This window comes from Bos javanicus, chromosome 6 (genome assembly GCF_032452875.1).
Source record: "Bos javanicus breed banteng chromosome 6, ARS-OSU_banteng_1.0, whole genome shotgun sequence".
NCBI classification, from domain to species: Eukaryota; Metazoa; Chordata; class Mammalia; order Artiodactyla; family Bovidae; genus Bos; species Bos javanicus.
In genome coordinates, this window is record NC_083873.1 from 105,364,766 (window position 1) to 105,392,687 (window position 27,922).

At 47.1% G+C, this 27,922-nt stretch overlaps 1 protein-coding gene across 7 annotated transcripts in view; it reads right to left on the reverse strand.

The window, feature by feature from the left end:
- Positions 1-27,922, reverse strand: part of SLC2A9 (solute carrier family 2 member 9) — a 232,815-nt gene that overhangs the window by 55,471 nt on the left and 149,422 nt on the right. For 6 of the 7 annotated variants that reach the window (XR_009737120.1, XM_061420818.1, XM_061420816.1 and 3 more), the window contains 2 exons: positions 15,789-15,890; positions 12,151-12,226 (listed from right to left, as the gene is read on the reverse strand). Coding sequence is in view for 6 of the 7 variants with exons in the window: in XM_061420818.1 (XP_061276802.1) it covers positions 12,151-12,226; positions 15,789-15,890 (178 nt within the window). In the remaining variant the exon portion in view is untranslated. Of the gene's footprint in view, positions 1-6,976; positions 7,120-12,150; positions 12,227-15,788; positions 15,891-27,922 lie in introns of those variants that run through there. The other variant, XM_061420822.1, reaches the window with a different exon arrangement.

A 27,922-nucleotide genomic window follows, 5' to 3' on the forward strand; every position in this document is an offset into this window, starting at 1 on the left:
TTCTCCCTAAATGAGAGTCCTGAGTTGTCATCCCTTGCCTAGTCTACAGTCACAGCTTCTGGAGAGATTGCAGAGTGGCCATGGTACTTTCAGCCCCTCCAAATGGAGGTAAAATCGTTTCTCCACACTTAGTTCTGAGCTGGCTTTTTGACTCCCTTTGGCCAAGAGAAAGGGACAGTAGTGATGTCAAGCCTGGACCTTGGCAGGTTTTGCACATTTCTTTCCTACGACTTGTCTAACATCGTGTAAATGAGCTGGGCTAGCCTGCTGGGTGGTGACAGACATTGAGTCACTCCTCTTGATTACAGATCAGTGGTTGAGGCCACCTTGGACTGACTGGAATCTATCCAATCTGCATGAAGATCAGCAAAGCCTGGGCCAGGTGGAGCAAAACTACTGTGTCAGGGCACAGACTTGGGAGCAATGGTAGGTTTGTTGTTGTTCAGTCGCTCAGCTGTATCCAACTCTTTGAGACCCCATGGACTGCCTCACACCAGGCTTCCCTGTCCTTCACCATCTCCCAGAGCTTGCTCAAACTCATGTCCATTGAGTTGGTGACGTTGGCAGTTATAGACGGTTATGTCTATGGGGTCGCACAGAGTCGGACATGACTGAAGCGACTTGGCAGCAGCAGCAGCATTGCTTAATCTGCTAAGTTTTGGGGTTATTTGTTACACAGTGATAGCTCCCTAATACAAATTCCTTAATGACCCCTAATTTACGCCTAGTAGGCCTCTCCCAGGCTTCCCAGATGGTTCAAGTGGTAAAGAATCTGCCTGCAATGCAGGAGATGCAGGAGACTTGGGCTTGATCCCTGGGTCAAGAAGATCCCCTGGAAGAAGAGATAGTACCCCATTCCACTCCAGTATTCTTGCCTGGAGAATCCCAGGGGCAGAGGAGCCTAGAGGGCTACAGTCCATGGGGTCGCAAAGAATTGGACATGTCTCTTAGTGACTGAGCATGCATGCATTCAAGCCTCTCCCATCTTCCGTATTTCCCCTCCACTTAGTCTCCACACTACAGACTTTTAAAACAGCAGTCTGATAACGTCACACTGTAGCCTGAAACTCCTCAGTGGCTGCCTACTTCCGGGAGGACAAAGTCTACTAATAGCTCTTCCAGCCTGTGAAGGCCGCAATGACCTGGCTCCGTTTTCTTTGTGTCTGGACCTTCCCTGCTGCCCCCGCGTTCCCACTCTCTCCTCCTGTAACACTCTGTGTCCTCAGAATCCACCAACACACTCTGCTTTCTGACTTCTGGCCTCTGCCCAGATGTTCCTTCCTTTTCTTTATAGCTGGGCCACCGCTGACCCAAATGGCACTTTTGCAAACAAGAAAATGTGTCCCTTCCTCAAGGAAAAAGACTTCTTAAATTAAGTAGGTTTCTGTATGACCTGAACCATCACACACCGTGGCCCAGCTTGGCTTCACTGAGGAAACTCTCCAGACACCTGGCAGGCGGCAGCCCTGGCTGGTGACCACGCGTGCCAACCATCTGCTCCCCCAGGCCAGGCACAACTGGGCTCCTCCCACCTCCCACCCTGATGGTGGGCACCCAGGCCAGATATGAAGTCAGGCAAGGGATGGCCATCAGGCTGCTGAGACTGGATAAGAAAGGAACCTTGGGGAACATCTGGAGAGGGGGGTCACACACGCAGGTGTACGTGTATGTGCGAACCATGTGCGAGGCGTGCTTTCCTGAGTGTATGCACGGCTGGGTTTGCCTATGGGCTGATGTTCTCCTATGTTTGTGTCTGTCTAACACGGGGATGATGTGTCTTTAGACGGGGCACTGTGGGCAGTGCACGCTCTGAGAACCCATGATTGGTGGCTCGGCTCGTTTCAACTCAACACTCAGAAATCAGTTTAACTTTACCCCCTCCAGGTAACCTGACTTCCCACTAGTCCCAGTAAGGGTCTTCTCCACGCTTCCAAAGCACCAGGGTCCTGATTTCTCTTGGTAGCCTACTGTGTGTGGATGTCAAGAGGTCGGGCTCTAGATTCACACCAACCTGAACTGGAATCCTGGCTCCCCTGCTCATTTGCGGTGTGACTTTGGGTGGAGCACTTAACCTCTCTGAGCCTCAACTGTCAATCCAGCCCCCCTCTCCAGTGAGAGCCAACTACTTCCTCTTCTTTTTCTTTACTTGGAAACTGCCTCTAACCTGGGTTCCAAGCTCCTGGTTGGGACGTTTCTCATTCCTCTTCATGCTCTTGGGGATGAAGTTACAGCTTGGACTGACTAAAAAAAATCTACGCATTTACCTCCATCATGCATTCTCAACTGGGATGAAAATTAGTTCTTGGAGGTGGAGATGGTGGCTAAAGTCTTAAATATAGCAACGGTCCACAGAGCTCCACAGAGCTGTCAAGCTCAGTCTTCACAGTGCAATATTGTTTCTTAGTATCTAATTTCTCTTATTTGGGAGAAACGAATATTAATTAAAATTCATCTCCCTGATGCCTGCTCAGGCTTGGCGGGGGCGGGGTGGGGGTGGGGTGGCACTTCCCTCTATCCGTATTTATCACATGTATCCATCTTTTCTATTGAACCCATTCACCTGCCTCTCCTCTGAAAATAGGCCATTTGTGCAATTTCCTTTAAAATCCCAGCTGACAATACCTTCGTGCTGGTCCTTGACCTAATTGCAAATTTCTATGATAGTTGAGAGTCTGCAGGGCAGTTTTAGAAAGAGGTTATCTCATAAGTCCTCACCCCAGATCCCAGAAGGTAATGGGCGTGGGCATTTGGTATCCACTACTGCATGGAGACAGCTAAGAATTAGAATCCACACTACTGGAGTTCAACCTCACCTTCTGCATCAATCCCTTTTAGAGATACAAATATGTCCTGAGCAATGACTGCTACTTTTTTTTTAAGCCTGGACTTGTGAGAGATTCCCATTTATTGTCATTAAACCGTTAAAAAAAATTAGGACTGTATACCTATTTGGTGTCAGGCTAAGATCTCTTGATTTATAGCTCTAATCGTTTTAATGTATATAGACTGATGTCTTCCACCCAATCATTACTCCTTGATCAAGAAAGTTAGAGATTGATGTACTTATTACTCTGTTTTGCACAGAGTTTCTTAACTTCTGAGGGGAAATGAATCATCTGACTTGACCTCCATCTAAATTCTGGCCTACTTAATGTAGAGTGGAGGCCAAGGCCATGGATGGAATTACTCTCTCATTTATTCATTCACTCAACAAGCAGAAATGTCTGGGTACCTATAACTTCCAGGCATTGTGCTAGACTCATACTTGGGGAGGATCTCTTCCAAGCAGGGCCTGGCCTCCTGCCCTACCCCTGACCAGGCAGCTGAGGCCTTGCTGTCTGCTCGCTGAGCTTCCTCTTGGGTCAGCATTTCCGAGGGACAGAAACTCGCCCACGCACTGGGTCTGGCACAGTGCCTGCCCCATGGCATGGGGTTCAGAGGCAGACAGAGCAGGGCTGACTCTCGACTTCCATCCACCCTTGCCAGCTGTAAGATGATGGATCCAACCTTGCAGACTCGAGAGAATTCAATGGGATCATGTCCAAGCAACACTTGCCGAAATGCTGGCCACTTGACATCCCCTGGTTCCACCTCCTTTCTTCCCGCGCCTGCCCTCAGTTAAATCCACTGAACAAGATCACCCATTCCCAGGTCTGTCTCCCTTGGGCTCCTCCAGGGCAGGAGCAGCATGTTTTCCATCTCTTCCCCACTAGGCAGAGCAGGTGCCAGGCTGGCGCTCAGTTCATGTCACACATGTGTGTGGTTTGGACTCTATTTCCCTTGACTCTTCTCCCTTCCCCCCTCCCCAGGCTCTCCTCTTGGGTCTGTTGGGCTTAGCCTCTCCCCTTTCTGGGTCTCATGGGCTCCATCAGGGTGGACTCTCAAAGTTCAGTTCCCAGATCCTGGCTGGCACTTCCAACAGTGCCTGTGGGAGGGTCCCCTTCAAGGGGCAACCTTGGCCAGTGGCTGAACAGGTGGACTTCTGGCCTCTCTCCCACCCTCAGTGGACCTCTGTGGCCAGTGCTCCAAAGGCTCCATGGTGCCAAGGCCACAGAGGGTGAAAGGTCCAAGGTGGACGTCTAACTGTGGTGAATGAAAACTGTTGCCTGCCACACTAGTAAACAGCTGCCCCCAGTGGTGAGCCCTGAGGGGACTCAGGATGGAGGCAAATGGGCTGCCAGTCCCTGCAGTCACCACAACAGTGCACCCCAGGGGACTCAGGACTGGAAAGAACAGGACGCGTGCATGCATGCTAAGTTGATTCAGTTGTGTCTGACCCTTTGTGACCCCATGGACTCTGCCCCATGTGACTCGCCAGGCTCCTCTGTCCATGGGATTCTCCAGGCAAGAATACTGGAGTGGGTTGCCATGCCCTCCTCCAGGGGATCTTCCCAACCCAGGGGTTGAACCCTCGTCTCTTATATCTCCTGCATTGGCAGGCGGGTTCTTTACCACTAGCGCCACCTGGGAAGCCCGGAAAAAACAGGATACTGGCCTCCACTAGCTAAGGTGCAGATCAAAGGAATGATTTCAGTGAGCCCAGACTCTTGCATCTTCCCAAGACACAGAAAAGCACTAAATTCCTTAACATCCTTAAGATATCTGTTTTCTTTAATGAACAGTAATCTTTTGATGTTCCAACTACCTGGTCTTTGCTGAAAAAACTGTATATCCCAGCTCCTCCCTTGTCTCTTTGGAGCAGTCTCTCAGAGCTGTCTCAGGCTGCCTCCTGGGCTTAGTTTTGTCCTCAGTTTTGTCTGCTGAATTAAATTAATTCTCACCTTCCAGGTTGCGCATCTTTTCAGTCTACAGACAGATCAATGTCTGGATGGGATATTTGAGAACCCTCCCACGGGCCCCAGGACCCAGGACCGCAGGAGTATGAGCCACCAAGCCACGCCATGCAGGGTGCTTGGTGGGGAGAGAGGGTCCGGAGGGTCACTGCCCGGGTCTCGCTCTCAGCTCTGCTGCTCTTGCTGTGTGACCTTGGGTGAGTCATTTGTACACTGTGCAGCTGCTCTTCTGTGGTGGCAGCAACGCTGTCTCATTCATTCTTTACCTGCAATCCTGGCCCAGAGCCTGGCACTGTGGGATAATAAATATACATTTGGCTTTTCCCCCTGGTTTCTGGCAGAGAGCACAGTTCCTGGCACAAAACATGGAGTTCCTCAAACCCTTGGAATTTCCTGAGTGATAGGAGTGTCCTGAACTTCCCCAGTGGCTCAACGGGTAAAGAATCTGCCTGCAATGTAGGAGACCTGGGTTCTGTCCCTGAGTTGGGAGGATCCCCTGGAGAAGGGAATGGCAACCCCATTCCAGTATTCTTGCCTGGAGAATTCCATGGACAGATGAGCCCGATGGGCTACAATCCTTGGGGTCGCAAAGAGTCGGACACGAGTGAGCAACTAACATCATTTAAACATCATCACATGCTCCCTGGGCGCTTGGCATACTCCCTCATCGGGACATCACAAGCCTTCTGGAAAGCTCAGATCAGATCCTGATTCACCCATTTATACGAACAGTGATCAACTTCATCTTGCTGCGTGGACCAGGGTGCATCCGTCCTCCCCACTGGCTGGTAAACTGCCCTTAGAAGGCTGAACTCAGAGCCAGCACAGTCTGTTCATCGTTAAGACTTTTCAAACTGCAGTTGACGTGCTTTGAGGATCATCTCCTTTCCCTCAAAGATAAAGCTCTTTTATCCTGGGCCTCCTTTATTAGGCCTCTCTGCCACTGCCTTGGGGTTATGCACACAAATAAAATATGTAGCAGGAAACTGCCTTTCTCGTTTTCCTTCTGTCCCTTCACTAATTTCAGCTCAGTCAAGTCTCCTTGCATTGATCCACTCACCACAGAAGCTGCCTCGGGCAAAGTACAGCTTCTCTCCTGGGAAGATGATTTTTTTTTTCATTTAATCATGGAGGGGCAGGCTGCCTGGGAGGCCCTTGGCCATTTTTCTCCCATCGGCTCCGAGCCATGCTTTCCTAGGGCAGCTCTTCCGGGGACCTGTTCCTTCCTGTCCACTTAGCAAGATGCAACATGATCTCACAATTCCAGTGGCAGTGCCCCCTGGACATGTAATTTCCCCGGGGGCTTAAGCTATGTGCTGTCGATATGAGTCCAAGTGAAGTTTCTAAGCCCTGGTCAACCTTGTGGCTACAGTAGCTGGAGTGGGTGACACCCAGCTGCTGGGTGAACATGAGGTGTCTGATCCGAGATTGGGGGGTGCACCTGGACCTCTCCTTAGGGAGCCTCCCAGACACTGATGGAGAGCAGAGTCTAAAATCCCTGAAACTCAGCACTCAGTCATGATCACGAGAAGGCAGCATTTGCAAATGTTGGGAGGGGAGCCAAAGTCACCGCAAGAAGGACGAGAGCTTGGGAAAAAGCACAGAAGGCAGATTTTGTGGACTGGGTCAAGAAGGCCTTTCAGGCAGGTGTGCAGATGGGTTCAATTTAGCATCTTTGTTTAAATGCACGGAGAAGAAGGCCAGTTTGTCCATGGAGAGATCATGTCAGCACTCACTGTTCTTCCTGGGAGAACAGCTGTTATCAGAACAAAACAGAAGAGCGCTCAAATCCCACTCGGGGATGTGGGTTTCCCCTCAGTGGCCTGACTCAGCCCAGGGCCCATGTCCATGGGGTCCCTGCCAGCTGGCACTGCCCAGGCCCACGGCCCTAGTCTGGTCCTCAGTTCCTGTAGCCTGGGTTTCCCACCTGGCCCCTGGCTCATGCCACTTGACTACATATATTTTCCCATCCATCTGCCTTCCAGATCTCTTCTCACAGCAAACCTGCCCCGTGAAGTTCATGCTTAAATATCCCCCTGAAACAGACCTCTCTGGAGCTCAGAGTAAATCTTAACGTAACGCCCCTGGACCTGCCTCCAGCTCCTCACTGACTTCCGACGGGTCCTGGGATGTGCCGCCACCCCCAACCCATCTTGGACAGCGGTTCTCACCGGGTTCAACGCTGGAGGTCCAAGGAAGCCTGTGTCAGGTGAGGTCCGAATCAGCATTCACTGTAGTTCTCTAAACCCCTCAGGGGATTGTAATGCTTTCAGACAGAGTTGGGAAAGCTGGCTCTAGCCCAGGGATTTCCACGTTTGGCTGCAAGCTGGAATCACGTGGGAGTGTTAGAAAATGTGGCCTGGGTCCCACCGCCAGCTTAGGGTTTGGTTGGCCGTGGATGCAGCCTGACCCTCAGGACTTTTGAAAGCTTCCCAGGTAATTCGGCAGTGTTTGAGGACCACTGCTCGGGCCTGGCTGGGTTATTTGTGGTTCCTTAGCTATTAACCTCCTTTTATATCCTGGCATTTCTGCTGTATTGAAATTCATCTTTCCCTCCCTCATAAGCTAGCTCACTCTCCCTTCTTCCAAAGGTCAGAACTGAGGGATTCTAGAAGGGGTGGCAAACTTTTTCTGAAAAAAGGCCAGATGGGAAATACATGAGGCTTTTTAGGCCACTGCAGATGGTCTCTGTCACACATTCTTCTTGTTTTCCCTTTAAAATGTAAACACCATTCATTGCTCATGGGTCATACAAAATAGGCCATGGGCAAGATTTGGCCCACAAGCCATAGTTCCCTGACCTGGGACCACAGCATTGGTTTGTTAGGTAGAGAGTTCCCCATCAGTAGAAGCAATCAAGTCATAGTGAGAGGACTTCTTGGCAGGGAAAGCATAGCTTAATCTTCCAGTGAATAACTGGACTGAAAATTTTTCTGTTCTTTCACAAACTGAGGATGCCTTAGTTCTAATTCATTCCAGCTCCTGGGCAGTTTCTCATCTGCCAAAGAATCTCTGAGGTCCCCTGGGAGCTCGGAAAGCATCCCCATGTTCTGTTCCACCTCATCGTGAAGGTCTGTATGTGTCACACAGCCTTTGTGTCAACAATAGGTGCTATGATTTAGATATGTGAGTTTGAGGCAAAGAAGAAAGACTGCTCCTGACCTGTGTGTACAGATAACGTTTGAAGCAAGAACAGCAAGAAACCATGAAAATCAAAGTGCTCTGAATTCACCTTCAGCCACGGACATTTGACAACTAGATACAAATGGCAAATTGTACCTTTCTGTACTGACACAAACAGGACTGATTCCTGATAATGCAGAGTAGACCTATCATGTGAGGATAAAGACAGAAGCTTCCTCTCTTGTCCCAGATCCTGTGTCAGTTCTGCAGGTCAGTTTCCCGACGGGCCTGATTCCACCCACCTTTTAGCAAGCAGTCAGTGAGTAATGACCATGTGCATTGCTGTTGTTCAGTCACTAAGTCGTAGCCATGTGCATAGGTCAGAGTTAAGATTACAGATCCTAGAACACGGTGGTGTCAACTCTAATCCAGCCCTCGCCTCTTAGCTATGAGGCCTGGGGAAATGATTAAATTAAGATTTTTGCTTTTCATCTATAAAAAGGCTATACAATTAGTTTGGGAAGGGAAGGTTTTACAGCTTACCTATAATTCACCTTTTACAGCTGGGATAGGGAGAGGGAAAATAGAGAAAAAATAATAACTAGTCCATTCTGTTTATAAACTTGCTAATCCAGTCTCATAATGGTACTTGAAGCAGAAAGATAAGAGAGAGTCCTTATGTACAAATGCTTTTAGGATGCTTTACCTGGTTTATTTAGAATGGGATGTATAGCTATGGGGAGAGTTCACTGGAAAATGTCAGTGTCAGCTGTGTAATTATCAAAGTGAAAATGAAGATGCGTCATGAATAAAATAGTTTCTGGATGTGTGTTGTCATGCATGTTTTATTCAGAGACCCTGGGAGTTTAATCTGGACCAGAGTGCACTCTAATCTTCAAGGAAGAATCTAGGGAGCCGTGCTGATGGCTTTAAACTTCACCTACATCTTATGATGACCAGTATCCTGAGAATTATTAGTCAAGTTTGAGTCTGAGTGAAATCCCTGATTGTTACTATTTTATTTTGACAACCTGACTCTGTGTTATCTAATATTCATATAGGATGTTTATGAGCATTCAAACACTTAGAACAGGGCCTGGAGCATAGTAAGTGCTCAATAAATGTTATTATTATCAGAGAACTGGTGTAAGGACTAGATCAGGGGACAGAGATCAGAGGTTGGAAAATGCTGGAAAAGCTCAGAACAGTGCATGGATGTGAACTGCTATCCTTTGCAACAAGGTGGAAAGAGTGCAGGTTTTAAAGATCTGGGTTCCAATCTTGACTCCAAACTTTTCCAGCTGGTTTATGTTAGGGGACCGTGTAACCTCTCTGGGCTTATTTTCTCATCTGTAAACAGGAGCAGTTAATCCTAATTTCAAGACTATCATGCAGATTGGGGGCGATGTGTGAGAGACATCCCGTGAAATCAAGAGAGCTTAATGCCTGAACGCTACTATGTGTGAGGCCAGGATGGGGCAGGATGGGGCCAGGGAAGCCCTCAGCCATGGCCTCTGCATTTAACCAAGTCATTTTAGGGGTGACTTGTCCCCGTCTTGGAAGAGCTCTAGCCATGACAGTGCCTGTTCTGGCTCCCTTCTGAGCTCTGAGGATAAGATAATGAAGCACAAACAGGTTCTTTCAGAGCTTATTTTCTAGACCGAGGGAGACATACTAAATCAGACATCAGCTGACTACAGCCTACAGCCCGCACCCAGCCTGCCACCTGCTCGTGAGTAAGGTTTCTTCGGGACACAGCCGTGTCATCTTTCATTTACACACTGTCTGTGGCTGCATTTGCACTACCATTGCAGAGCTGCAGAGTGGCCGTGGAGGCTGTGGGGCCTGGAAAATATTTACTGTCTTGCCCTTTACACAAAAAGATTGGCAATCCCTGTATTAAATCCTCATCTGAGAATACTGTGAGCAGATGAGGCAGGGAGAGAGGCTGAGAAGCAAGTAAACCAGGATGATGTGATCGAGGGTATGTGTGTGTATGTAAGTGACTGTGGCTTGTGTGTGCACATGTGTACATTTGTGTATGTGTATCCTTGTATGTGTGTGTGTGTGTGTGCGTGTGTATACTTGTGTGTATGTGTGTGTGTGTATGTGTATCTTTGTGTATGCTTGTGTATATATGCACGTGTCTGTGTGTATTTTGTGTGTGCATGTGTGTACATGTGTGTGCTTGTGTGTATGTATATGTGTGTATTGTGCATATGTGTGCATACTTTGTTTATGCATGAGTGTGTGTGTATACTTGTATGTGTGTGTGTGTGTGTGCATGTGTATACTTGTATGTAGGTATATGTTTGTGTGTGCTTGTTGTGTATGCATATGTGTATACACATATGCAGATGGTAAAGTGTCTGCCTGCAATGCGGAAGACCTGGGTTTGATCCCTGGGTAGGGAAGATCCCGTGGAGAAGGAAATGGCAACCCAGTCCAGTACTCTTGCCTGGAAAAGTCCATGAACTGAGGAGCCTGATAGGCTACAGTCCACGGGGTTGCAAAGAGTCGGACACGACTGAGCGACTGCACTTTCATTTTCTTCACTTTCATGTGTGTGTGTACACTCTGTGTATGCACGTGTGTATGCGTGTGTGTGTGTACTTATTTGTTTGTGTACATGTGTGTTGATTTTAGATTAAGTGGTCAGGACAGGCCTCACTGGGCAGGTGACACAGCCTGCATGAGATGGTCACACTAGTCTATGAGCCCCATGAGAGCAAAGACTGCCCTTTGGGTTTCCTCCCCACGGTCCCCTGGCCTTGCATGGAGCCACCAGCTGCCCACCTCCAGGGGCCCTGACGTGACAGCTGCGTGAGGAGTGGGTGGTGTGGAGGCCCTGTGAGATGGAGCATATTCTCCTTGAATCTCCTTTAACTGCTTCTTGGGCTCCTTGTTCGTCCTCTTGTCGTTAGCTGCCCCCTGTCTCCTGGAAGATACCTCCTGTTCCTCCAGCCGTCTCATCACTGCAGCAGTGTGTGCACATGCGCACATGCGTATGTATGTCTGATACTACCCCGGCCCATCATTCCACGGCCCAGCCCACCATCTCACTGCAACCTTCTGTTGTCCCTGGTGGGGATGAACATGACAGGACATGGAACATCAAGGCCCGTGAAAATCAGCGCAAAGGGAGAAAGAGAAGTTCGGGTCCATTTGTTCTGATGGAAATGTTTTCATCAACAGAGAAACCCAAACAAAGGAGAACCTCAGCAGGGACTTGGGGAGAGAGCTCTGTGATCGTCAGAACTGCCCGGAGACACCTTCCCAGCCCCAGCGTGGTCTCTGACAGGGCCCCTGCAGGACACAGGCCCCCAAGCCAAGCATGGCAGGGGCCCTAGTCTCACCCGCCTGACCATCTGAGGCCCTGGAAGAGCAGAGGACCTGCCCACTAGGGAAACGGCAGAGCTGAGGCTGAAGCTGGGTCCTGGGTAAAGTGGGGCTCAGAACACTCCAGACTGGACACTCATGCAGGGACAGTGACAGGTGGTGGTTAGGACCTAGGGGCTGGGCGATTCCATCACTGCCCGCTCGAGGCAAGCAGCTTCCCTTCTCTTCCTTAAATGAGTTAACGGGCATCAAATGCTTGGCCAAGTACAGCACATAATCAATGGTGAATAAATGGCACCCCACTCCAGTACTCTTGCTTGGAAAATTCCATGGATGGAGGAGCCTGGTGCGCTGCAGTTCATGGGGTCGAGAAGAGTCAGACACGACTGAGTGACTTCACTTTCATTTTTCACTTTCATGCATTGGAGAAGGAAATGGCAACCCACTCCAGTATTCTTGCCTGGAGAATCCTTTGGACGGGAGCCTGGTGGGCTGCTGTCTATGGGGTCTCACAGAGTCGGACACGACTGAAGCGATTTAGCAGACTTAGCAGCAGCATACCTTCCATTTGAAACGGTAGCCTCTCTGTGGGCACAGACTGTAACTTGGGTATCTTTCATTCATCCCAGCTCCCAGCTCTCCCAGTTGTTAAAGGTCGCTATGTTGTAGTATGTTACCATCTACTCATCTTTGAGTGAGGTTGTTACCGACCATCAGTTGGATGGAAACCAAGACAATCACTGCATTTAAATAGATGGGGACTCTCTATTGCCCCTCCACTCCCAGTGGTTCTTGCCCTTCCTCAAACCACAAGCTTTGCATCCGTACAATGAGAACGCCCTGCCCTGGTGGCATCGTGAATCCCTAGGCTAGCAAGTGAGGAAGAGAGCCTTACCTGGCCCGCTGCAGAAGGCGGCGATGATGGCCAGAATGCACAGGATACTCAGGTAGGGGATCCAGGGTGCATGATCCTGTGAGAGAGCAGTTGGGCAGATGAGGAAGCAGTCATGGGTGGAGGACCTGGGTACCACCCCTGCCCCCAGCTCCTCCTTGATCCATCTGCGAGACCTCAGGTAGGCAGGTCACTTTACATCTCTGAGCCTCAGTTTCAGCATCCATAACGTGGGGATGATGATAACCCCTAAGCCATTCCATCTGTCTACTGTACAGATGTCACAGTGAAGTGGCATGACGCCTGTGAGCATTTAGCAAAGTCCCAGCATTCGGCTTCCCGGGTGGTGCAGTGTAAAGGATCAGCCAGCCAAAACAGGAGACTCCTGGGCTGGGAAGATATCCTGGAGGAGGGCATGACAGCCCACTCCAGTATTCTTGCCTGGGAAATCCCATGGATAGAGGAGCCTGGTGGGCTACAGTCCATGGAGTTGCGAAGAGTCAGACACGACTGAGCAATTGATCATGCACAGCATATGGTAAGTGGTAGAGAAATGAATAACACCATTTGAGGGCTTAATTGGAAGCAGGCAATATGAGAAAATTTTACAGGCAATTTCACTTTAAAAAAATTTTCTCTAAGCCAATCTCTATTAATCATATAAAACACTCTATCTCTCCCTCTGCTGTCCTGACAAGGTGTGAGATGAGTTAACTCATGTTATTAAATATGCTTGGAGGGGCTGTCACTTGTCTGGCGGGTAGGGGTGGTGGCTTCACGCCTGGTGGGAGAGAAGTTTAGGAAATCGCTTCTGCTCTAGCAGACTGGATGGTGATGATGAGAACCTCGTGTCACCAGTGCTGGGACCTGATGAGCGTGGGTGAGCATGTGTGGAGGTGCTGGGGCACCTGGGCCCAGTCTAAGAGAGACTTGGGGAGAGAGGAGTCTGTGCTCACCTTTGAAGGCTGAGCCAAAGTCAGGCAAGAGGAAAAGGAAAGGAAAAGATTTCCAGGAGAGGGTTCCCCATGGGCAAGGGCACAGAGGCACAGGAGAGCCCCGCATGGGCCTCCAGGGTGGAGGGCAGCAGGGCGCAGGGAGAGGGGAGAACAGCCCTTCCATGCCAAGCCAAGCCTACCAGCTCCTGCTGCAGCAGGGTCTAGGGTTGGGAGGAGCCTCATAGCCTCTTGTACTAAATGGGTCTGGTGCCTTGAATCATCCATCCATCCATCCATCCATCCATCCATCTGTCCATCCATCCATCCATTCATCTATCTGTCCATCCATCTATTCATCCATCTGTCCATCCATCTATCCACCCATCCATCCATCCACCCACCCATCTGTCCATCCATCCATCCACCCATCCATCCATCTATCCATTATCTGCCCATCCATCCATTCGTCCGTCCATCCATCCATCCACCCGTCCATCCATCCATCCATCCACCCATTCATCCATCCATCTGTCCATCCATCCATCCATCTGTCCATCCATCACCCATCCATCTGTCCATCCATCCATCCATCCACCCGTTCATCCATCCATCTGTCCATCCGTCCGTCCATCTGTCCATCCATCCATCCATCCACCCATCTGTCCGTCCATCTGTCCATCTGTCCATCCATCTGTCCATCCATCCATCCATCTATTTGACAGATTATTCCAAGGTCCTCCCGGGTGCCTTGCTGGGAGGTGGAAATGTAGAAATGATATGGGCATGGTCCTCACTCCCACAACTCACTGTCCATTGGTAGAGAGAGATGGCTCAACAATGAAAGCCAAGGCTGTGTGTAAAGCAGTGTTTTAGGTCTGCCCCTGGGATCCTGGGGAAGACAGAGGAGGCTGCTTCACTCAGACAGGGGAAAGGGAAGGCTTCCTGGAGAAAGCGGGATCCAGGAGGAAGCCAGGGTCTTAGAAAGCAAGAAGCCAGTTGAGCAAGGAGGGCCCTGGGAAGAGGAAAGAGCCAGGCTCTTTTGCAGACAGCTGCTGGGGAGCAGGGCTGGGGTGACAGAGGAGATGAGGGCAGCTGAGCAGGGAAGAGCTCTAAGAGCTCAGGGTGAGGCCCAGAGGGGTTCTCATGCTCCAGATGGCTCTTCCAGACATCTGACTCACTCTCCAGAAAGACTATGACCCAGAACATCCAGCTTGGTTGGTCCGAGGAGCCTGTGAGACTCTGTCCAGAACAACCCTGTCTGGTGGTGGGGAAGGAAGGTCTCTGCCAGCACATGACCCCAAGGAAGAGATTTCCACCTCCTGCGTGGTCAGCATGCCCGGCAGCAACTCCTTTTGGAAGGACAAGCTACTGTCTCTCAGACATGTGCTAAGTCGCTTCAGTAGTATCTGACTCTGTGCATCCCCATGGACTGTAGCCCACCAGGCTCCTCTGTCCATGGGGATTCTCCAGGTAAGAATACTGGAGTGGGTTGCCATGCCCTCCTCCAGGGGATCTTCCTGACCCAGGGATTGAACTCAACATTTCTTGCATCTCCTGCATTAGCAGGTAGGTTCTTTACCATGAATGTCACCTGGTAAGCCCGCCAGCACGCTGATGTTGCCTTTTTCTAGACATGTGGGGACATTAAGACCTTTGGCAGGTGACCACCACATGTGATTTCCATTCAGGGATTCACTTTTGAAAATTGCAAATTCTTACTGACCACTGTGACCTCGCCCCACACTTCCCATAGGGCTGAGATGAGCTTGAGGCATGGCGTAAATGCTCAGTGAACACAGGCTGCCCTGAGCAGTGCAAGGGGCAGGAGGAAACCCCAAGATCCTGAGATCCAATCTCAGGTCTGCCCTTGCCCAGCTGTGAAAGCTGGGGCAGCTTCTTCATTGAGATGTATGCTTCAGTTTCCTCATCACCGTTAGAGGAAAAGATACCACTTTCATAAGAATTAGCTATCGCTCCATCCATTCCCCCCGCAAACAGGCATTCACTGAGCACTTACTATGCTCTGGGCACTGTTTGCAGCACTTCAAATGCATGTCTTATTTAATCCTCACGCTGCAGGTGAGAGGACGTGCCTGTCCCTTCCCCGGGGAGGTCAGGATGGGCTGGGCATAGGGTAACCATCCCATTTTAGACACGGGGCCCTGAGAAGCAGAGAGGTTAAGTGACTTGCCAAAAGTTTCATGGAGGGTAAGCGGGACATTCAGGATTCCCATCAGGCAGCTGGCTCCAGTGCCCCTGCTGGTACCCACGGGCATCAATGTGGTAATTGCACAGGAGTCTCACAGGGCCATGCCAGCCACCCTGAGTGGGAGCATGAGAGCTGGAGGGGGCATCTTCAGAGACATCTAGTGCAATCTCCTCTATTCCACAGATGGGTAAACTGAGGCTCGAGGGGGACAGATCTTGTCCAAGATTACACAGCTCATTAGTGACTTCCCGACAGGACCAGAAGTCAGGTCTCTTGTTTCCCCCTCCCTGGCCCCCACCCCAGTCCAAGGACCCATTACTAACACCTTTCCCCAAGAGTGCTCAGCAGCTTCAAAGCTGAGATGCCCTTGGGAACTCCACACCACAAGAGTTGCCTATAGACTGGACAGACTTCCCGAGCCAATGGTCCCAGAGCATGAGGCCGAAAGCCACACCCATCCTGAACTCCCTGGGGAAGCGATAGGCGCATCCTCTCACCTGCAGCATCAGCGTAATGGTGAGGATCCCAAAGAAGAGGGCCATCAGCCCAAAGCCACCGATGAGGAGGGGTCTCCGTCCCACGCGCTCGATGACCAAGCCCTGGGTGAGGGTCAGAGAGAGACAGTCATTAATCTCCTTCTTGCAGTGAGTGAAGGGGACCCGTGCTGCTGGGGAACCACACTGGGATCATGGCTAAAGGATGGCTCCGGCCTGGAGACCCCCGGCTGCTTCCTCCATGGCCACAGCCAGAGAAGGAGGGAGAAGAAAGCCACAATTCATGAGCACCGGCTGTGTGTCTGTACATTCACCTTCCTCCCGATCTTCCTCATCGGGGAGGGTGGGTGTATCCTCAGAAGGGACATAGTTGCCCAGCCCTTCCCCCACCTTGGGAGCCAGTAGGCAGGTGGAAGGCAATTGCTCTCTATTCCCCTTTGCCTCGTTTTGTGGGTGTCCTAGGGGTAGACTCCCAGGGCATGGCGCTGGAGTGGGAGTGGCAGAGAAGTTCCCACCTCCTGCCTGTAATTGGCCTCGAGTCAGTTGATACTTCTGTGTCTTTGTTGCTCCCCTTTCCCCATGGTCGTGGGTTAGTGTGGGTGCCTGAAACCGATGCCACTTGTCAAGCACCTGTTATGTGCTGGGCACAGTCTTTCTATGTGTCCATTCATTTAACTGTCACTAAAGGCAATGGCACCCCAGTCCAGTACTCTTGCCTGGAAAATCCCATGGATGGAGGAGCCTGGTAGCCTGCAGTCCATGGGGTCGCTAAGAGTCAGACACGACTGAGCGACTTCACTTTCACTTTCATACATCGGAGAAGGAAACGGCAACCCATTCCAGTGTTTTTGCCTGGAGAATCCCAGGGATGGGGGAGCCTGGTGGGAGGCCATCTATGGGGTCGCACAGAGTCGGACACGACTGAAGCGACTTAGCAGCAGCAGCAAAGCTTCATAAAGCATTTTGTTACCCTCCTACACTGTTGGCAGGAATGGAAATTGGTGTAGGCACTATGGAAAACAGCATGGACGTTCTTCAAAAGGTTAAAAATAGAGCTACCATATGACCCTGCAATCCCACTCCTGGGCACAAAGCTTTTTGGTTGGTTGTTGTTGTTCTGTCACCAAGTTGTGTCCAACTCTTTGCAACCCCATGGACTGCAGCCTGTGAGGCTTCCCTGTCCTTCACCATCTCCTGGAGTTTGCTTAAGTTGATGATCACTGAGCTGGTGATGCTATCCAACCATCTTATCCTCTACCACCCTCTTCTCCTTTTGTCTTTCCCAGGATCAGAGTCTTTTCTGGTGAGTTGGCTCTTCACATCAGGTGGTTGAAGTACTGGAGCTTCATCTTCAGCATCAGTCCTTCCAATGACGATTCAGGGTTGATTTCCTTTTGGACTGACTGGTTTGATCTCCTTTTTTTTCTGGAGAAAATTCTAATTTGAAAAGATACATGTACCGCAATGTTCATAGTAGTGCTATTTACAATAGCCAAGACAAGGAAGCAGCGTGTCATGTCCATCAACAGATGAATGGATAAAGATGTCAGATACACACACACACACACACAGGAATATTATTCAGCCATAAAAAGAATGAAACAATGCCATTTATAATGTCATTTGCAGCAACTTGGATGGACCTAAAGATTATCATACTAAGTGAAGTAAGTCAGAAAAAGAAAGACAAAGATCATGTAATATCGCTTGTCTGTGGAGTCTAAACCATGACATAAATGAACTCAATGAAATAGAGACAGACCCACAGACGTAGGAAACAAACGGACGGTTATCAGAGGGGAAAAGACGCGGGAGAGAGGTCAATCGGGAGTTTGGGATTCGCAGATACAAACTGCTACACATAAAATAGATAAGCAAAAAGGTCTTGCTATAGAGTACAAGAAGAAAGGTCCGATGCTGTAAAGAGCAATATTGCATAGGAACCTGGAATGTTAGGTCCATGAATCAAGGCAAATTGGAAGTCGTCAAACAAGAGATGACAAGAGTGAATATTGACATTAAATTATAGGAATCAGTGAACTGAAATGGACTGGAATGGGTGAATTTAACTCAGATGACCATTATATCTACTACTGTGGGCAGGAATCCCTTAGAAGAAATGGAGCAGCCATCATGGTCAACAGAAGAGTCTGAAATGCAGTACTTGGATGCAATCTCAAAAACGACAGAATGATCTCTGTTCGTTTCCAAGGCAAACCATTCAATATCACAGTAATCCAAGTCTATGCCCCAACCAGTAAGGCTGAAGAAGCTGAAGTTGAACGGTTCTATGAAGACCTACATGACCTTTTAGAACCAACACCCAAAAAAGATGTCCTTTTCATTATAGGGGACTGGAATGCAAAAATAGGAAGTCAAGAAACACCTGGAGTAACAGGCACATTTGGCCTTGGAATACGGAATGAAGCAGGGAAAGGCTAATAGAGGTCTGTCAAGAAAAGGAGGTCTACACCGGTCATAGCAAACACCCTCTTCCAACAACACAAGAGAAGACTCTACACATGGACATCACCAGATGGTCAACACCAAAATCAGATTGATTATATTCTTTGCAGCCAAAGATGGAGAAACTCTATACAGTCAGCAAAAACAAGCCCGGGAGCTGACTGTGGCTCAGATCATGAACTCCTTATTGCCAAATTCAGACTTAAATTGAAGAAGGTAGGGAAAACCACTAGACCATTCAGGTATGACCTAAATCAAATCCCCTACGATTATACAGTGAAGTGAGAAATAGATTTAAGGGACTAGATCTGATAGACAGAGTGCCTGATGAACTACGGATGGAGGTTCCTGACATTGTACAGGAGACAGGGATCAAGACCATCCCCATGGAAAAGAAATGCAAAAAATCAAAATGGCTGTCTGAAGAGGGCTTACAAATAGCTGTGAAAAGAAGAGAAGTGAAAAGCAAAGGAGAAAAGGAAAGATATAAGCATCTGAATGCAGAGTTCCAAAGAATAGCAAGGAGAGATAAGAAAGCCTTCCTCAGCGATCAATGCAAAGAAATAGAGAAAAGCAACAGAATGGGAAAGACTAGAGATCTCTTCAAGAAAATTAGAGATACCAAGGGAACATTTCATGAAAAGATGGGGTCAATAAGGGACAGAAATGGTATGGACCTAACAGAAGCAGAAGATATTAAGAAGAGATGGCAAAAAATACACAGAAGAACTCTACAAAAGAGAGCTTCATGACCCAGATAATCACGATGGTGTGATCACTGACCTAGAGCCAGACATCCTGGAATGTGAAGTCAAGTGGGCCTTAGAAAGCATCACTATGAACAAAGCTAGTGGAGGTGATGGAATTTCAGTTGAGCTATTTCAAATCCTGAAAGATGATGTTGTGAAAGTGCTATACTCAATATGCCAGTAAATTTGGAAAACTCAGTAGTGGCCACAGGACTGGAAAAGGTCAGTTTTCATTCCAATCACAAAGAAAGGCAAATGCCAAAGAATGCTCAAACTACTGCACAATTGCACTTATCTCACTCGCTAGTAAAGTAATGCTCAAAATTCTCCAAGCCAGACTTCAGCAGTACGTGAACCGTGAACTTCCAGATGTTCACGCTAGTTTTAGAAAAGGAAGAGGAACCAGAGATCAAATTGCCAACATCCGCTGGATCATGGAAAAAGCAAGAGAGTTCCAGAAAACCATCTATTTCTGCTTTATTGACTATGCCAAAGCCTTTGACTATGTGTATCACAATAAACTGTGGAGAATTCTGAAAGAGATGGGAATACCAGACCACCTGATCTGCCTCTTGAGAAACCTATATGCAGGTCAGGAAGCAACAGTTAGAACTGGACATGGAACAACAGACTGGTTCCAAATAGGAAAAGGAGTTCGTCAAGGCTGTATATTGTCACCCTGCTTATTTAACTTCTATGCAGAGTACATCATGAGAAATGCTGGGCTGAAAGAAGCACAAGCTGGAATCAAGATTGTCGGGAGAAATATCAATAACCTCAGTTGTGCAGATGACACCACCCTTATGGCAGAAAGTGAAGAGGAACTCAAAAGCCTCTTGATGAAAGTGAAAGAGGAGAGTGAAAAAGTTGGCCTAAAGGTCAACATTCAGAAAATGAAGATCATGGCATCTGGCCCCATCATTTCATGGGAAATAGATGGGGAAACTGGAAACAGTGTCAGACTTTATATTTTTGGGCTCCAAAATCATGGCAGATGGTGATTGCAGCCATGAAATTAAAAGACGCTTACTCCTTGGAAAGAAAGTTATGACCAACCTAGATAGCATATTCAAAAGCAGAGACATGACTTTGCCAACAAAGGTCTGTCTAGTCAAGGCTATAGTTTTTCCAGTGGTCATGTATGGATGTGAGAGTCGGACTGTGAAGAAAGCTGAGCACTGAAGAATTGATGCTTTTGAACTGTGGTGTTGGAGAAGACTCTTGAGAGTCGCTTGGACTGCAAGGAGGTCCAACCAGTCCATTCTAAGGGAGATCAGTCCTGGGTGTTCATTGGAAGGACTGATGCTGAGGCTGAAACTCCAATACTTTGGCCACCTCATGCAAAGAGTTGACTTATTGGAAAAGACCCTGATGCTGGGAGGGATTAGGGGCAGGAGAAGAAGGGGACGACAGAGGATGAGATGGCTGGATGGCATCACTGATTCGATGGACATGAGTTTGAGCAACTCCGGGAGTTGGTGATGGACAGGGAGGGCTGGTGTGCTGTGATTCATGGGGTTGCAAAGAGTCAGACACAACTGAGTGACTGAACTGAACTGACTAATAGAGTACAGGGAACTAGGTTCAATGCCCCGGGATACAACATTATGGGGAAAAAAAAACCATGAAAATGAATTGTGTATATAACTGAATCACTTTGCTATGCACCAGAAACTAACACAACAGTGTCAATCAACTATACACCAGTTAAAAATTATTTTTAATTTAAAAATTAAAATAGGTTCTATTATTTGTTTGATTTTATAGGTAAAGGAACCGACACAGAGGCTTTGGAAAACTGGTTAAGGTCATGAGGCTGGCAGGAGGCAGAGTGGGCACCGTCTATAATCTTTCCTGGTCCATAAGACATTAATATTTTCCCCAGCAGAATAGACAAAGCTCCACTTGGTAAGAGCACATGGATGCACCTGGATGCTCAGCACCTTCCTCCCTGTACCCTGACTCTCCTCCTCTCTTGAAGGCTAGGAGTTTCATCTTTGTTTTCCCAGAACCTAGAAGACAACCCAGTAGGTGTGGAGCCAACATTTGCTGATGGAGTGAAGGTTTATCTTTATAAGGCAAGTATGATGGTTCTCATTTCTCAGAGGAGAGGGAGATGAGGATGGTAGGTTTACCCCATGGGAAGCCAGGTCCACTGAGAGCCATGGAGGAAGCAAAGATTAGTAGTTGCTGGGAAAGTTGTAGAGAGAGAAGGGCATGCGTCTAAGTCATCTCTCCTCTCCAGGCTTTTATGAACTGAGTCCATCAAAGGGGAGGACCTGAGAGGGGCTTCCAGGACCAGAGCAACATGGCGGGAAGCTGGGTCCCTGGGAGGTGGGGATGGAGATCGGAGACACCTGGGATTAGAGGTCCAGTGAGATTATGGAATTTTTTAAAAGCCACGCAGAGCTCCTCAGAGATAAGAAAGTGGGGTAAATGCTCTCTCACGCCCAGGGATGTTTGAAAAATAGCTCTGCTCTTTAACTCAGTCATTCACCTTTTGGATATTTATCCTAAGGAAATAGACATTTGGTCAAAACTTTCTGAACAAAGATCTTCTTCATAGTGTTGTTTATGTGCTCAGTGGCTCCAGTCATGTCTGACTCTTCGCTGTAGTCCGCCAGGCTTCTCTGTCCATGGGGTTCTTCAGGCAAGAATACTGGAGCCGGGTAGCCATTCCCTTCTCCAGGGGCTCTTCCCAACCCAGGGACCGAACCCATGTCTCTTATGTCTCCTGCACTGGCAGGCATGTTCTTAAGGAAATAGAAATCTAGAGGTCTATCAACAACTGAATTAGTTAAATAAATATTGGAACATCCCCATGGTAATTGTGTAGAGATTCACATATTTTCAAAGAATTTAAAATAACAGAAAAATCTTCAGGATATACTTTTAAGTGAAAAGAGTAGGGCGTAAAGCTATAGAGACATTGACAGTTTTGTAAATTTTAGCTATATGAAACTAATACATTCTGGAAAAATAGATGCTAAAATAGTTTGTAATGGCAAACTGTGGTTGGGGGAATAACATGTGATTGTGATTTTACTTATTATTTTTCTGTCTTTTCTAAGTTTTCTGCAATGAGCTTTTTAAATGTGCAGCCGTGTATCTTTTACTTACTCTAGTTTGTTTCACTTTTTCTACTTCATATGCAGTGCTCCCATTACATTTAGTTTATGTTTTCCAATTTCTCCATCTCTCTTTTTTTTTTTTTTGGATGTTCTTTCTCAAGCCTTTATCAAGTGTAATAGAAAAGCTTATATATATATATATATATATATATAATATATATAATATAAATTTTAGGGAACTCATGAATTTTCACCTAAAAATTTATGACGTGTTGATTTCACTTGTTTGACTTAGTTTGAATAGAATGCTAAATTTCTAGTTTAAAAAATAGATATGCAACAAGCAACAAAGGTTTATTGTAAAGCACAGGGAACTATAGTCAGTATCTTATAATAACTTATAATGGAAAATAATTTCAAAAATATTGTATGTGTATGTGTCTAACTGAATCACCTTGCTGTGCACCTGAAACATTGTTAAGTCAACTATACTTCAATGACATATATATTAAGGAAAAAAAGAATTTGATTAATTAATGTACTTGTGGCCGTGCTGGGTCTTTGTCACGCATGGGCTTTCTCTGGTTGTGGGGAGCAGGCGCTAGTCTCTATTGCTTTGCACGGGCTTCTCACGGAGGCGGCTTCTCTTGCTGTAGAGCAGGGGCTCCAGGCATGCAGGCTCCGTAGTTGTGGCGCAAGAGCTTAGTTGCACAGTATCATGTGGAGTCTTCCCAGACCAGGAACTGAACCCACGTCCCTGCCTTGGCAGGCAGATTCTTAAGCACTGGACCACCAGGGAAGTCCTACAGTGATCTTTTCTAAGTTAAAAAAGGATGAAAAGACTTAACTAACATGTGAAGATGCAAACCCCTACTCCCTGAGTCACCAATCCAGTCTTGACTCTTTCCCAAGCATCCATGATTTTCAATACCTGCGCTGGGAAATTTTCATCACCCTGTACAGTGTGTTTCTGCTACAATCTAAGGATGTCATAATCGTTCTTATGCTTAATGGGGTCAAACCCAGTTACAGCTGGCACTGGAAATGCAGGCTGCTCATAACTGGACGATCTGTGGGCTTCACCTCATAAGCATCTTAGAGGATTCAGTTAGTGTAGCCAGAGACAGAGTGCAGAAGTGACTAGAGCCGTTACCATGACAACCGTCACAGTCATTGGGAGACACTGAGGTTGCTACACTGAGATTGATACATTGTCACACCTGAACCTGTTTCTGACTTCAGTGCTGTTGGATGTTTTCCATTATTTGTATTTTTTATTTTAGCTTCTTTAAAAGCACAATCATCGATTTCAGAGTCAGCAAGTGTGCCCCAAGCACAAACCAGCTGAGACCCACTCTCATACCATCATGCCAACATTCAAGTGCTTTCGGGGGATCTGGCTGCTTCTTTTCACTAAAGTGTCTGCAAGAACCAGGAACCTGAGCCAAAGTAAAGCTGGGAACATCGTCTTTGATTTGGAAACAGTTTGTAGAAGATGCCAAGGAAATGTCTGTGAAACAAAGAAAAGATGGAAACCCTCTCCATCCTAGTGGGAAACAGGGTCAGTCTCCAGGGCTCTCTTCCTCCTTCTTTAAATAGCACCGAAGTGCATCCTGTCAAAAGGGATTAGACTAAACATGGCATTTCCACTCAACATGGAAATCATTAGTGAAGACATGAACTCAAGGTGAACAGCAGCCTCTGAAGGCTACTGGTGTCAGCCAGGGATGAACTGTTAGCCTCCTGATGCTTTAAAGACAGTCCCTCTGGGGACTCCTGAGCCAGGGTAATTCATCTGTTCAGCAGCCATTTACCTTCACCTGCTGCCCACTACACAGTCCTAGGATCAGTGGTGGAATAAAAACGGTAAAAACTTTTTTTCTTGTTAGATTGATGTGTAGTTAGATTCAATAAAATGTACCTGTTTTAAATGTGCAGTTTGGTAAGTTTTGCGAGACTTACACACTCATAAAGCACTGACCACACCAAGATATGGAACATTTCTGTCATTTCAAAGTTCCCTGGCCCCAAGCAACCACTGATAGCTTCCCACCAGTATAGATTAGATTAGTCCAGATGAGATGATATTTCCATACTGGTCATCAACATGCTTCTGGGATTCATCTGTGTTGTATACATCTGTAACTTATTCCTGTTTAGTGTTCAGTAGTATTCCATTGAGTGGATATACCACAATTTGTTTCTTCATTCATTAGTCGACAGACATTTGGGCTGTTTCCAGTTTGGGCTCTTATGAATAAAACTGTTATGAAGATCAGTGTTCAAGTCTCTGTGTATATGTGGGCTTTGATTTCTCTTGGGTAAATATTTATGAGAAAATGGCTAGGTTGTATGAGTAAAACTTGACAAGAAACTACCAAACTGTTTTCCATTTTAAAGTCCCTCCAGCAGTATACTAAAGTCCCAGTTACTCCAAATCTTCATCACCATTTGGTACTCTTCATCATTTTAACTTTAGTCATCCTTATGGTGAGTTGTGTCCCATTATGGGTTTTAGCTTTAATTGCCCTGATAACTATTGGTGTTGAGCAAATTTTCATCTGTTCATGGTGGTTTTTGATATTTTCTTTCATAAAGTGTCTATTCAGTTTTCTGATCTTCAAGGGGGTTGTTGGTCTTCTTATTGTTGAATCACATTCAACAATGAAGAATGTGAAGAATGAGAATTCTTCACATACTCTGGATAAAGTTCCATGTGAACTTTGTGAATATTCCCCAGTCTGACTTGCCTTTCCAGTCCATTAACACTCTTTTAAATAGTTACAGCTTTTGCTTTTTAGAAATACTCATTAATTAGTCAGCCTGCATTAGATCTTGGTTGCAGCACATGGGATCTTCATTGCGTCATGCGGGATCTCTCCTTCTGGCACACAGACTCTCTAAGTTGTGGCACTCCAGTTCAGTAGCTGTGAGCTTAGAGCCATATGGGATCTTAGTTCCCTGACCAGGGATTGAACTCACATTCCCCTCACTGTAAGGTGGTCTCTCAACCGCTGAAACATCAGGGAAGTCCCCAGCTCTTACTTTTACTTTTGATGAAATCCAACTGGTCAATTAAAAACAAGCTTCATCACCAGAAATTCACATCAGTTCAGTTCACTTCAGTTGTGTCCGACTCAGTGCAACCCCATAGACGGCAGCCCACCAGGCTCCACTGTCCCTGGGATTCTCCAGGCAAGAGCACTGGAGTGGGTTGCCATTTCCTTCTCCAGTGCATGAAAGTGAAAAGTGAAAGTGAAGTCGCTCAGTCTTGTACAACTCTTTGCAACCCCATGGACTGCAGCACGCCAGGCCTCCCTGTCCATCATCAACTCCCAGAGTTTACCCAAACTCATGTCCATTGAGTCAGTGATGCCATCCAATCATCTCATCCTCTGTTGTTCCCTTCTCCTCCTGTCCTCAATCTTTCCCAGCATCAGGGTCTTTTCAAATGAGTCAGCTCTTCGCATCAGGTGGCCAAAGTATTGGAGTTTCAGCTTCAACATCAGTCCTTCCAATGAACCAGGACTGATCTCCTTTAGGATGGACTGGTTTGATCTCCTTGCAGCCCAAGGGACTCTCAAGAGTCTTCTCCAACACCACACTTTAAAAGCATCAATTCTTCGATGTTCATCTTTCATTGTAGTCCAACTCTCACATTCATACATGACCACTGGAAAAACCATAGCCTTGATGAGATGGACCTTTGTTGGCAAAGTGTCTCTGTTTTTTAATATGCTGTCTAGGTTGGTCATAACTTTCCTTCCAAGGAGTAAGCGTCTTTTAATTTCATGGCTGCAATCACCATCTGCAGTGATTTTGGAGCATCTCAAAATAATTCACATAATATTGCACAATTATGTTTCAATTTAAAAAATGGTTCATGCTTCTTGTGTCCCATCTAAGAAATCATTGCTTACCTCAAGGTTGCAAAGACTTCCTCCTATGTTCTCTTCTAGATGTCTTATAATTTTAGCTTCTATGTTTCAGTCTATGGTCAATTTTGAGTTAATTTGTGTGCATACAGCATGAGACAAGAGTTTATTTATTTATTTATTTTGATGTGACTATCTACTTTTTATGGCACCATTTCTTAATAAAGACTATCCTTTTGCATTAAGTTACTTTGGCACCTTTTGTATTTCTTACTTTATTCTACGCCATTGATCTGCAGCTATCCTTACTGTCAACACCATGCTACCTTGATTATGGTCTAGGGAACACCATTACAGCACTTACTATATACGAGACATAGTTCTAGACACATTTATGTATATTGCAATAACTTAATCTTCATAATGTCTCTATTATGCTACTAGGGTATGCTAGGGTATGCTAAAGGGTATGCTACTATCATCCTCTGTTACATCCAGAAATTGAGGCTCATAGAGGTTTAGCAACCTACCCAAAGTCACACAGAGGCAGAGCCGCCATTTAAGTGCAGGTAGTCTGGTTCCAGAGTCTTGCTCTTAACCCCTGTACTGCAGTACCTCTCCTCACTGTCAGTAAGACAAGTAACATCTAGAATTACGAAAAGAATGCACACACTTTCCCAAAGCTTTCTTTCCTTCATTGTGGGAGGCCCTGGCACTGGGGCACAGAGGAGAGACAGGAGTCCCTGCCCTTGGGGAATGAATGAGTTGAACTGTGTCCTTCCCAAAAAGGACAGGTTGAAGGCCTAAGCCCTGGTATCTCAGAATGTCACTTGATTTGGGAATAGGGTCTTCACAGAGGTAACCGGGCTTCCCTGGTGGCTCAGTGGTAAAGAATCTGCCTGCCAACGCAGGAGACGCAGGGTAGATCCCTGGGTCTGGAAGATCTCTTGGAGGAGGAAATGGCAACCCACTCCAGTATTCTTCCCTGGGAAATCCCATGGACAGAGGAGCCTGGTGGGCTATAGTCCATGCAGTCACAAAAGAGTTAGACACAACTGAGCAACTTAACAATAATGACAACAACAGAGGTAATCAAGTTCAAATGAGGTCCTCAGGGCCCTAATCCAGGATGACTAGTGTCCTTATAGACAGGGGAAAATGTGCACACAGACACGCACACAGGGAGAAGGCCACGTAACGGTGAAGGCTGGGATCAGGGTGATGTTTCCACAAGCTGAGGAAAGCCAGTGATTGCCAGCAAATGTCCAGGTGCCAGGGAAGAGTCCTAGAACAGATCCTCTCTCAACCTCAGAAGGAATCCATTCTCCAACACCTTGTTTCAGACTTCAGTTCAGTTCAGTTGCTCAGTTGTGTCTGACTCTTTGTGACCCCATGGACTGCAGCATGCCAGGCCTCCCTGTCCATCATCAACTCCTGGAGTTTACCTGAACTCATGTCCACTGAGTTGGTGATGCCATCCAACCATCTCATCCTCTGTTGTCCCCTTCTTTCCTGCCTTCAATCTTTCCCAACATCAGGGTCTTTTCAAATGAGTCAGCTCTTCGCATTAGGTGGCCAAATATTGGAGTTTCAGCTTCAACATCAGTCCTTCCAATGAACACCCTCCAGAAAGGTGAGAGGTCTGCATCTAAGCCACTCAGTTTGTGATACTCAGTCTGTGTGCAGCTGTAGCAAACACATACAGGGAGCTCAGGTCTGATGGAGAGCAGGGCTTAGCATATTGTCTGTTAAATTACGAAGCAAATGAAGAAAGAAGGAAAGGGTGGAGGGAAGGAAAAGAGAGCCTAAAGGACAGGGAAGCCTGGCATGCTATAGTCCACGGGGTTGCAGAGTCAGACACGACTGAGTGACTGAACAGTAACAGCAAGAAATTTCATTTATTTCAAATGTGACTCAATCAAAGCTTTCAAATCTGACTTAATGTGTCTTTACAGTGTTTCACATACATTGTGCAT